The 12675-nt window shown below is 44.3% G+C and overlaps 2 protein-coding genes across 2 annotated transcripts in view; one reads left to right on the forward strand and one right to left on the reverse strand.

Moving 5' to 3' along the window:
• LOC129820055 (ubiquitin-conjugating enzyme E2 E2-like) overlaps positions 1 to 12675 on the forward strand; it is a 52206-nt gene that overhangs the window by 29445 nt on the left and 10086 nt on the right. Inside the window, exon 4 of the mRNA XM_055876874.1 lies at positions 8762 to 8894. Coding sequence (XP_055732849.1) covers positions 8762 to 8894 — 133 coding nt within the window. The remainder of the gene's footprint in view (positions 1 to 8761; positions 8895 to 12675) is intronic.
• Positions 858 to 5980, reverse strand: LOC129820054 (uncharacterized). Its single transcript, XM_055876873.1, has 2 exons — positions 5387 to 5980; positions 858 to 5116 (listed from the first exon to the last, which is right to left on the reverse strand). Exon 2 carries the CDS (start codon positions 3389 to 3391, stop codon positions 2480 to 2482), a length of 912 nt encoding a protein of 303 aa, XP_055732848.1. The 5' UTR covers positions 3392 to 5116; positions 5387 to 5980; the 3' UTR covers positions 858 to 2479.

Consider the following 12675-nt stretch of genomic DNA (forward strand, 5'->3'; position numbering starts at 1 on the left):
GGGGCCCTGGTTCACCCGGTCTGCCTCCAACTCATCTTCACTCTCTATGGTTAAGTAGGCGGTCAGACAGCTGTGCTCCAGTTGATCTCTCTTCCTGTGTGTGTTGACATCTCCTGTTCTCCAATCTTTCTCTCGGTCTTCCTCTGACTCCCACTCTCCTCTCTCTGCAGTCTGTTTTATTGCTCACTGTTAGTGTTTTAACACCTACACGTTAATGAATTACCTGTTCTGTGCAGTAATGGCAACATGAGAGGTTATCATCACTCAAGTGATCACTGGGGAAGCTTGGGGTGCAGGTAATAACCTGGACTGGGAGCTTCTTGTCTATTTATTTACAGAGCAGCAAAATATTCAGAGGAATAATGGGCTGCTGTAGCTAGGGAGTTTTTAAACATAACCCAGACGACAGAGACCGAAAAGGAGAGACAGACAGACTCTCTTTTGATGTCGTTCAGGGGAGGAGCAGGAGGAGAATAAGAGAAGGTTGATGGTTATGAAGCTTGTGACTGCACTAAGAGAGTTACCCGAAAGTGGGCCAGATTCAATCCGATTGCCTTTAAAACGTGCATAGCGGGGGAAAACGCAACGTTTCCAAAGACCACATTCATAGTAAACCCTGCATATGTCGGCTCAATGGGAAATTCCCTTTTTAAATGTCCAGATCTTGTCATACCAAATAATTCACAAAGCAAAATAGTTGATTTTATTCCCTTCTGATGATTGAAGTTGATAATTCTCTTTATATGGGGGTAAGTTGAGTAAGTGTGGGTGGGTGGCATGTAGGCCTAATGCATTTCATGCTGTCTTTTTTTAAATTAATTTTTTTCACCTTTATTTAACCAGGTAGGCTAGTTGAGAACAAGTTCTCATTTACAATTGCGACCTGGCCAAGATAAAGCAAAGCAGTTCGACACACACAACAACACAGAGTTACACATGGAGTAAAACAAACATACAGTCAATAATACAGTAGAAAAATAAGTCTATATACAATGTGAGCAAATTAGGTGAGATAAGGGAGGTAAAAGGCAAAAAAAGGCCATGGTGGCGAAGTAAATACAATATAGCAAGTAAAACACTGGAATGGTAGATTTGCAGTGGAAGAATGTGCAAAGTAGAAACAAAAATAATGGGGTGCAAAGGAGGTAAATAAATAAATACAGTAGGGGAAGAGGTAGTTGTTTGGGCTAAATTATAGATGGGCTATGTACAGGTGCTGTGAGCTGCTCTGACAGCTGGTGCTTAAAGCTAGTGAGGGAGATAAGTGTTTCCAGTTTCAGAGATTTTTGAAGTTCGTTCCAGTCATTGGCAGCAGAGAACTGGAAGGAGAGGCGGCCAAAGGAGGAATTGGCTTTGGGGGTGACCGGTGAAATATACCTGCTTGAGCATGTGCTACAGGTGGGTGCTGCTATGGTGACCAGCGAGCTGAGATAGGGGGGGACTTTACCTAGCAGGTAACCTGAAGATGACCTGGAGCCAGTGGGTTTGGCGACGAGTATGAAGTAAGGGCCAGCCAACGAGAGCATACAGGTCACAGTGGTGGATAGTATATGGGGCTTTGGTGACAAAACGGATGGCACTGTGATAGACTGCATCCAATTTATTGAGTAGGGTATTGGAGGCTATTTTGTAAATGACATTGCCGAAGTCGAGGATCGGTAGGATGGTCAGTTTTACGAGGGTATGTTTGGCAGCATGAGTGAAGGATGCGTTGTTGCGAAATAGGAAGCCAATTCTAGATTTAACTTTGGATTGGAGATGTTTGATATGAGTCTGGAAGGAGAGTTTACAGTCTAACCAGACACCTAGGTATTTGTAGTTGTCCACATATTCTAAGTCAGAACCGTCTGGAGTAGTGATGCTGGACGGGCGGGCAGGTGTCGGCAGCGATTGGTTGAAGAGCAATCATTTAGTGTTACTTGTATTTAAGAGCAGTTGGAGGCCACGGAAGGAGAGTTGTATGGCATTGAAGCTCATCTGGAGGTTAGTTAACACCGTGTCCAAAGAAGGGCCAGAAGTATACAGAATGGTGTTGTCTGCATAAAGCTGGATCAGAGAATCACCAGCAGCAAGAGCGACATCATTGATGTATACAGAGAAGAGAGTCGGCCTGAGAATTGAACCCTGTGGCACTCCCATAGAGACTGCCAGAGGCCCGGACAACAGGCCCTCCTATGTGACACATTGAACTCTATCATAGAAGTAGTTGGTGAACCAGGCGAGGCAATCATTTAAGAAACCAAGGCTATCGAGTCTGCCGATGAGGATGTGGTGATTGACAGAGTCGAAGGCCTTGGCCAGGTCAATGAATACGGCTGCACAGTATTGTTTATCGATGGCGGTTAAAATATCGTTTAGGACCTTGAGCGTGGCTGAGGTGCACCCATGACCAGCTCTGATACCAGATTGCATAGCAGAGAAGGTACGGTGGGATTCGAAATGGTCGGTAATCTGTTTGTTAACTTGGCTTTTGAAGACCTTAGAAAGGCAGGGTAGGATAGATATAGGTCTGTAGCAGTTTGGGTCTAGAGTGTCTCCCCTTGAAGAGGGGGATGACCTCGGCAGCTTTACAATCTTTGGGGATCTCAGATGATACGAAAGATGTTGAACAGGCTAGTAATAGGGGTTGCAACAAGTGTTTGCATTCGGCAGATAATTTTAGAAAGAGAGGGTCCAGATTATCTAGCCCGGTTGATTTGTAGGGGTCCAGATTTTGCAGCTCTTTCAGAACATCAGCTGACTGGATTTGGGTGAAGGATAAATGGGGAAGGCTTGGGCGAGTTGCTGTGGGGGGTGCAGTGCTGTTGACCGGGGTAGGGGTAGCCAGGTGGAAAGCATGGCCAGCCGTAGAAAAATGCTTATTGAAATTCTCAATTATAGTGGATTTATCGGTGGTGACAGAGTTTCCTATCCTCAGTGCAGTGGGCAACTGGGAGGAGGTGTTCTTATTCTCCATGGACTTTACACTGTCCCAGAACTTTTTTGAGTTTGTGTTGCAGGATGCAAATTTCTGCTTGAAAAAGCTATCCTTGGCTTTTCTAACTGCCTGTGTATATTGGTTTCTAACTTCCTTGAAAAGTTGCATATCACGGGGGCTGTTCGATGCTAATGCAGCACACCATAGGATGTTTTTGTGTTGGTTAAGGGCAGTCAGGTCTGGAGAGAACCAAGGGCTATATCTGTTCCTGGTTCTAAATTTCTTGAATGGGGCATGCTTATTTAAGATGGTGAGGAAGGCATTTTTTAAAAATAACCAGGCGTCCTCTGATGGGATGAGGTTAATATCCTTCCAGGATACCCGGGCCAGGTCGATTAGAAAGGCCTGCTCGCTGAAGTGTTTCAGGGAGCGTTTTGACAGTGATGAGTGGAGGTCGTTTGACCGCTGACCCATTACGGATGCAGGCAATGAGGCAGTGATCTTGGTTGAAAACAGCAGCGGTGTATTTAGAGGGCAGGTTGGTTAGGATGATATCTATGAGGGTGCCCGTGTTTATGGCTTTGGGGTGGTACCTGGTAGGTTCATTGATAATTTGTGTGAGATTGAGGGCATCAAGCGTAGATTGTAGGATGGCTGGGGTGTTAAGCATGTCCCAGTTTAGGTCACCTAGCAGCACGAGCTCTGAAGATAGATGGGGGGCAATCAATTCACATATGGTGTCTGGCTGATACTGTCAGCAATATGTAACTAATAAAGTTGTCATTTGATTTCCACATGATCTGTTTACAATAATTAAATTGGTGGATGTCATACAAGTGGAAGTTATGAACCAAATTACAAACCATTGATGCATGACTGTTAGCAATTCAGTATTTATTCCAATCACGGAACGCGTGCACACACACACACATTCTCCAGGGATGGGTTGGTAGGCAATGGGGCCCAAGACAATGGGGACACAATTGGTTTACCGCTCATTGAAAGGTCAGAGGGCATCAGATCTCTTTCTTTCTCCCTTGTCTCGCTCTCTCTCTCTCCCCACTCCTATCCCCTTTTCTCCCTCTTCCCAGCCTGCATTTTGCTCCTGAGGATCTGTGCATTGTGAGCAATTAGCTGGCCAAATGAGGAAACATAAAGACCAGTAACAAGCAGACACAGGCCTTTTAGCTGGAAGGAACAAAAGACTGAAAATAGCTTTTCTGTCAGAGGGATTTGGGTATTTTATTATCTTCTGAGTCTTTAACAGTGACCTCAAGCTGATGCTTTATTATGAAGGAGACTCAATGACAGTGTTGCTGATTTTTCACTATAATGATCCTCTTTGTGTGTGTGTGTATGCGTTGATGATTGGTTACTTATGGTCCTCAGGCTAGACCTGCTCTAACTGAAGCATCATCAAGGCGTTTATGACACCAATAAAAGACAATGTAACCAATTCACGTTGACCAGTCAATAATAACCACCTTGTTGGTTCCCTCTTTTGATGATGATTAACATCACAGAGATCGATGTAGAATCTGAGTAATGGCATTCCAATCTGAATGGACATTTTAATAGGTTAAACCAGGTCAAAGGTCATAGCGATCACAGGGATGATTGAACCACAATCACAAATCAAATCAAATGTATTTATATAGCCCTTCGTACATCAGCTGATATCTCAAAGTGCTGTACAGAAACCCAGCCTAAAACCCCAAACAGCAAGCAATGCAGATGTAGAAGCACGGTGGCTAGGAAAAACTCCCTAGAAAGGCCAAAACCTAGGAAGAAAACTTGAGAGGAACCAGGCTATGAGGGGTGGCCAGTCCTCTTCTGGCTGTGCCGGGTGGAGATTATAACAGAACATGGCCAAGATGTTAAAATGTTCATAAATGACCAGCATGGTCAAATAATAATAATCACAGTAGTTGTCGAGGGTGCAGCAAGTCAGCACCTCAGGAGTAAATGTCAGTTGGCTTTTCATAGCCGATCATTGAGAGTATCTCTACCGCTCCTGCTGTCTCTAGAGAGTTGAAAACAGCAGGTCTGGGACATGTAGCACGTCCGGTGAACAGGTCAGGGTTCCATAGCCGCAGGCAGAACAGTTGAAACTGGAGCAGCAGCACGGCCAGATGGACTGGGGACAGCAAGGAGTCATCATGCCAGGTAGTCCTGAGGCATGGTCCTAGGGCTCAGGTCCTCCGAGAGAGAGAAAGAAAGAGAGAAACAGAGAATTAGAGAGAGCATACTTAAATTCACACAGGACACCGGATAAGACAGGAGAAGTACTCCAGATATAATAAACTGACCCTAGCCCCCCGACACATAAACTACTGCAGCATAAATACTGGAGGCTTCATCCGATGATTCCCCCCAGACAGGGCCAAACAGGAAGGATATAACCCCACCCACTTTGCCAAAGCACAGCCCCCCACACCACTAGAGGGATATCTTCAACCACCAACTTACCATCCTGAGACAAGGCCGAGTATAGCCCACAAAGATCTCCACCACGGCACAACCCAAGGGGGGGCTCCAACCCAGACAGGAAGATCACGTCAGTGACTCCAGCCACTCAAGTGACGCACCTCTCCTAGGGACGGCATGAAACTGGTAAGGTCACGGTTAATATTAAGGTTAATCAATGTGTTAGTGAAACAAGGTGAGAGCAAGGGAGAGGAGAGTAGGTGGAGAGGAGAGTGATAACTGACAGGTGTAGGGATTGGGTTTGCAATGTGTCTCTGTGCTGAGGTAGCTAGCTGGTACAATATCATATATCCGTAGGCAGGTATAATCCAGTTAGCCCATAATCTGGAATAGGAGGGATTAGCTTTCCATGTAGTATAAGTACATGGTAATACTGCTGCACTCCCACGGTCTGTGTGTGTGTGTGTGTGTGTGTGTCTGCTGGTGTGTCATCCTCTCTCATGGAGTTATGCAGGGTAAGCATTCAGGATATGCTCCTTAGTGATTTGTTGTTCCCTTGTGATTTGTTGCCATCCATGCAGTACCCTTGAGCCTAAAAACACACAACACTTCACTTATATAATAAGTCACTCCATGAATAGCAGTGGCGAACCGTGACTATAGGACCTAGGCGTTCAGAGGGATGAAAAAAGTAAGGAATCAAGAAAATAACAATGTAGCATCACGTAATGTGTCCGACATCACATCTTCTGTAGTTGGGCCATTCTATTTCTAGTGAAGGAAGAGCAATGCTTTTTGATGACATGATAAATGATTCAAACAGGCCTGGCTGTGCTTCGGGCTGCCACGCACACACACACACACACAGAACCAGCATGGACACACCGTATAAAATAATGTGACCAGCTAAACAAAACACACTGTTTACACAAACCAAGATTGGCTAACACCACTATCACACTGTCACCAATAGCGACAAGAACCGTGTCACATCAAAGGTGACGGGCTCATGGTGCTGAAAGGACTGCGACCGTAATATCTGTGTTCTCCATGGCACTGAAGGAGAGACAGTTTTGTTAAAACACATAGACACAGCTGATTTTTATCACGTTCATCCCACTAACCAGTGATCTAAAGTTTAAATGTAAGTGTTTCAGTCATTATTTTTAGAGAGCTAGCTAACAGCAAGGGAGCTGTAACAACAACAGTGTTTCAGTCATTATTTTTAGAGAGCTCGCTAACAACAACAGTGTCACTCACCAGATGATGATCATGTGATTGAGAAGGCCTAGACAATACACCTCTTCCCTTTCCCTCCTTTTTTAAAAAACAGTCCTACCCGTTGCAAGTCAAAATGTAATTGGTTCATTCTACTGTCACTCAAATTCTGCTTTAATACAGTTGAATGGCAGAGCCCTTCTATCCAGCTTCTGAAGGCCTATTCAATGGCTGGCTGAGTTAGCTAGATTTTTATACCCAGAGACCATAAAATAAAATCCTGATTAGATATTTGTTTCTCTTTAGTATTAACCCTTCTCTTGTTAACACAAACTAAAAAGTTAAATCAGAAGATCATTCAAATGATTGTAAAGATGAAATGAAATAGAAATGAAAATCGAAATGTATGTACATTTTTATGAATCCTTAGACCTGGATAGTACGAAGTGTGCTAGTGTAAGATATAGCTGAAGCTACTTTTAGATATGGGCATGTATCCAATGAGCACACGTCTCTTCTAAGTGCTAGGTTAGTGAGAACTGGAGTACAGCTGGCATACAGCTCACCATGCCTTCTTCTGCCTCACACTCACTCTCTCGCTCGCTGACACTCTTCTCTTTCTACATTCTCCTCCCTCTCCCTCTTATGCTTTCTCTCTCTCTGTGTGTGTGTGCGCAACAAGAGAGGTAGTGGTGTCAGGGTATCTATCCTCTTGTCATACAATACTTCCCTCTGACTGTCTGGGACATCTCGTCTATCCACATTGCTACCAGCGTCTGTCCAATCCCTGCAGCCGTCTGTGATAGTTCCTGTTGTTTTGCGTGTGATGCCCAGCTGCCGCCTGAGTAAAAAAAATAATCAGGAACTGCCGTCGGAGATGAGGGAGGATGGGTGGGGGGAGAGGGGCTGTGTGATGTTATGGGGGGGAGAGGGGTTGTGTGATGTTATGGGGGGGAGAGGGGCTGTGTGATGGGGGAGCGAGGGGCTGTGTGATGGGGGAGAGAGGGGCTGTGATGGGGGAGAGAGGGGCAGGGGGAGAAGGTAGGGAGGAGTGAGGGATGAGGAAGCCCTGGCAGAAAAAAAAGACTGTCTTTGTGATAGTAATATATTACATCATCAGGCCTGTTTCTACACCATTTATACTTTTATGGTGTGTTATGCTTTTACTTCCCACTATGGTGCTAGAGTGAGGACAGGTCATAAACATTGATAGAGCACAGTACTTCTTTGTTACTGGATAGGGAACCAGTGGTTCCACAAGCCTGGGTTATACATGGGTGTCGCTGGTGGTGCTCTTAACATATCCAGATGCGGTCTGTAGCTTAGATACTTACTGTGGGAAGAGAGGGGAGAAAATCACTATTTTAGCCAACCAAAAGAGGACTAGGAGAGAGTGCCATGTGGAACGTCTGTCTCAACCACCTATAGCAATGGGTTGATTTGACCCACAAACATGGATCTCTCCTAACCACTAAGTCATGTTGTGCAACAACAGCCTAGAGCGTGACCACGACTAGAACTATTTACTACTGCCAAGCTGTCTGTCTCCTGGAGGCACACCTTCTCTCTCCAGCTCATTCGTCTCTCTCTCTCTTTCAGCTTGTTTACCATAATTCCTCACCGTGTCCAAAATGAGCAAGACAGAAAATACACAGGCCTACCTCTTTACTACGGACTACATTTTAAAATGAATGGCTTTAGTGATACACTCACTCGCATTGCATTAATGCCTCCCCTCTCACTCTCTTTCTACTGCTTTGCCCCCCTCTCTCCCCATCGCTCTCTTTCTAAAATAGGATTTGATTATTTGTCCTCTCCACTATGTGTCGGAGGAGGCAACGTAACAATGAGACTCGGCAGCAGCCAGCTGCTCTCTAGTCTACACTGTAGTTCTCATGTACTACAGGGAGGGCAATCTGCCGTGTCTGTGTGTGTGTGTGTGTGTGTGTGTGTGTGTGTGTGTGTGTGTGTGTGTGACTAGATAACTGCATAGAGATGCCACGGGCATGTATCTGGTAATAAGGAGTTATACAGAATAGTTTGGTTGATAATAAGAGAGAGATCATTCAAGCTTCTTCTCTCTTTATCTTTCACAACACACACTGCAGAATCAGGAATTGAGTTACAGAATTAAAATGTAATGTCCTGATTTCTAAATACGTTCTGTATATTGAATTTCTTTCTTCTGTGCCCATGCAGTGCGGGTCCAAAAGGAGACAACATCTATGAGTGGAGATCCACCATCCTGGGACCACCAGGCTCTGTGTACGAGGGAGGGGTCTTCTTCCTAGATATCGCCTTTACACCAGACTACCCCTTCAAACCACCCAAGGTAAACACATATGCATGCACACACACACACACACACACACACACACACACACACACACACACACACACACACACACACACAGGTATGTATGCTAGACTAGTGCTTGCTCAGGAGCCCATGTTGACTAATTCTGTTTTATTTTTGATTTGGGCCTTGGGTTAGGCTTTGAGGGCGTGAAATACTAAACATCTGCACGACACCGGCTACTTTAGAGACAAACATTAACAGTGCATCAATTGCTCCTCTGAAACACAAATAGATAAGTACAGTTGAAGTCGGAAGTTTACATACACCATAGCCAAATACATTTAAACTCAGTTTTTCACAATTCCTGACATTTAATCAGAGTAAAAATTCCCTGTCTTAGGTCAGTTAGGATCACTACTTTATTTTAAGAATGTAAAATGTCAGAATAATAGTAGAGAGAATGATTTATTTCAGCGTTTCTTTCTTTCATCACATTCCCAGTGGGTCAGAAGTTTACATACACTCAATTAGTATTTGGTAGCATTGTCTTTAAATTGTTTAACTTGGGTCAAACGTTTTGGGTAGCCTTCCACAAGCTTCCCACAATAAGTTGGGTGAATTCCTCCTGACAGAGCTGGTGCAACTGAGTCAGGTTTGTAGGCCTCCTTGCTTGCACATGCTTTTTCAGTTCTGCCTACACATTTTCTATATGATTGAGGTCAAGGCTTTGTGATGGCCACTCAAATACTTTGACTTTGTTGTCCTTAAGCCATTTTGCCACAACTTTGGAAGTATGCTTGGGGTCATTGTCCATTTGGAAAACCCATTTGTGACCAAGCTTGAACTTCCTGACTGATGTCTTGAGATGTTGCTTCAATATATCCACATAATTTTCCGTCCTCATGATGCCATCTGTTTTGTGAAGTGCACAAGTCCCTCCTGCAGCAAAGCACCCCCACAACATGATGCTGCCACCCCCGTGCTTCACGGTTGTGATGGTGTTTTTCGGCTTGCAAGCCTCTGCCTTTTTCCTCCAAACATAATGATGGTCATTATCGCCAAACAGTTCTATTTTTGTTTCATCAGACCAGAGGACATTTCTCCAAAAAGTACGATCTTTGTCCCCATGTGCAGTTGCAAACCGTAGTCTGGCTTTTTTATGGTGGTTTTGGAGCAGTGGCTTCTTCCTTGCTGAGCAGCCTTTCAGGTTATGTTGCTATAGGACTCTTTTTACTGTGGATATAGATACTTTTGCACCTGTTTCCTCCATCTTCACAAGGTCCTTTGCTGCTGTTCTGGGATTGATTTGCACTTTTCGCACCAAAGTACGTTCATCTCTAGGAGACAGAACACGTCTCCTTCCTGAGAGGTATGATGGCTGTGTTGTCCCATGCTGTTTATACTTGCGTACTATTGTTTGTACAGATGAATGTGGTACCTTCAGGCATTTGGAAATTGCTCCCAATGATGAACCAGACTTGTGGAGGTCTGCAAATTTTTTTCTGAGGTCTTGGCTGATTTCTTTTGATTTTCCCATGATGTCAAGCAAAGCGGCACTGAGTTTGAAGGTCGGCCTTGAAATACATCCACAGGTACACCTCCAATTGACTCAAGTTATGTCAATTAGCCTATCAGAAGCTTCTAAAGCCATGACATAATTTTCTGGAATTTTCCAAGCTGTTTGTAGTGGTCCTATGTGTAGCTGGTTTAGGGAGTCAGGCGCAGGACAGCAGATATGAGTAATAAAAGTACTTTACTCAAAAAATACAAATAAACAAGGCAACAATGATAGCCCACAAACACGGAACACCGAATTACAATAAACAATCATTCACGAACACATGGGGAACAGAGGGTTAAATAATAAACAAGTGAGTGAAGCCAGGTGTCATAAGACAGAACTAATGGAAAATGAAAAGTGGATCGGCGTTGGCTAGAAGGCAGGGGACGTCGACTGCCGAACACCGCCCAAACAAGGAGAGGGACCGACTTCGGCGGAAGTCGTGACAGTACCCCCCCTTGACACGCGGCTCCAGCAGCTCGCCGACACCGACCTCGGAGACGACCCGGAGGACAAGGCGCAGGGCGATCCGGATGGAGATGGTGGAAATCCCGCAGCAACGAAGGGTCCAGGATGTCCTCCACCGGCAAACAGCATCTCTCCTCCGGACCGTACCCCTCCCACTCCACGAGGTACTGAAGGCCCCTTGCCCAACGCCTCGAGTCCAGGATGGCTCGAACAGCATATGCCGGGGCCCCATTGATGTCCAGAGGGGGCGGAGGAACCTCCCGCACCTCAGCTTCCTGGAGGGGACCAGCCACCACCAGCCTGAGGAGAGACACATGGAACGAGGGATTAATACAATAATCTGGAGGAAGCTGTAACCTGTAGCATACCTCGTTCAGTCTCCTCAGGACTTTAACCTGTCTGGGATAGGGGGCAGCATTGGGAAGTTTGGATGAAAAGCGTGCCCAGAGTAAACTGCCTGTTACTCAGGCCCAGAAGCTAGGATATGCATATAATTAGTAGATTTGGATAGAAAACACTCTAGTTAACAAAACTGTTAAAATAATGTCTGTGAGTATAACAGAACTCATATGGCAGGCGAAAACCTGAGAGAAATCCAACCAGGAAGTGGGAATTCTGAGGTTTGTAGTTTAAGTGAATGCCTATCCAATATCCAGTGTCTATGGAGTCAGATTGCACTTCCTAAGGCTTCCAGTAGAAGTCAACAGTCTTTAGAAGTTGTTTCAGGCTTCTATTGTGAAAGGGAAGAGAATAAGACCACTCAGAGTAAGTGGCTCAGCTGAAAGCCATGTGTTGTTTATCGCGCGTGGCCATGAGCGCGTCGTTGGTTCTTTCTTTTCTATTGTCAACGCTGTTGTCCGGTTGAAATAATATTTATGATAAAAAGATCCTAAGGATTGATTATAGACATCGTTTGACATGTTTCTATGAACTTTAACTTCTACTTGGTACTCATCCCGGATCCGGGAGCATCCTCATCAGTAAAAAGCTGACTAGCACAGCCTAGCATAGCGCCACAAGTAAATACTAGCATATAAATATCATGAAATCACAAGTCCAAGACACCAAATGAAAGATACACATCTTGTGAATCCAGCCATCATTTCCGATTTTTTTTAAAATGTTTTACAGCGAGAACACTATGTATTTCTATTAGCTAACCAATAATAATTACAGAGAGCAACGTGAAATACCTAAATACTCATCATAAAACATTTATGAAAAATACATGGTGTACAGCAAATGAAGGATAAATATCTTGTGAATCCAGCCAATATTTCAGATTTTTTAAGTGTTTTACAGCAAAAACACAATATAGCATTATATTAGCTTACCACAATAGCCAAACACACAACCGCATTCATTCACCGCAAAGGTAGCGATCGCAAAAGAAAACACCAAAAGATATAAAATTATTCACTAACCTTGACCAACTTCATCAGATGACAGTCCTATAACATCAGGTTAAACAATACACTTATGTTTTGTTCGAAAATGTGCATAGTTTGAGCTGAAAACCGTGGTTATACATTGTGAAAATGTAGCAACTTTTTCCCAGAATCTCCGGATATATTTCTGACACTCACCTAATCTGACCAAATAACTCATAAACTTTACTAAAAAATACATGTTGGACAGCAAATGAAAGATACACTAGTTCTTAATGCAATCGCCGTGTTAGATTTTAAAAAATAACTTTACCATAACAAACAGCCAACAGCTCCCGGTCCCCCACATCATAGTTTCGCTCCGCCGGGCTGAGCTTCTTCAAAAAGAAAGCACAGG

Source organism: Salvelinus fontinalis, chromosome 22 (assembly GCF_029448725.1).
Source record: "Salvelinus fontinalis isolate EN_2023a chromosome 22, ASM2944872v1, whole genome shotgun sequence".
Taxonomy (NCBI): domain Eukaryota; kingdom Metazoa; phylum Chordata; class Actinopteri; order Salmoniformes; family Salmonidae; genus Salvelinus; species Salvelinus fontinalis.

What these genes read in the sequence shown, in the direction of transcription:
- LOC129820054 (XM_055876873.1), bottom strand. Translation starts at nt 3,391, where the DNA reads ATGGGTCAGCGGTCAAACGACCTCCACTCATCACTGTCAAAACGCTCC.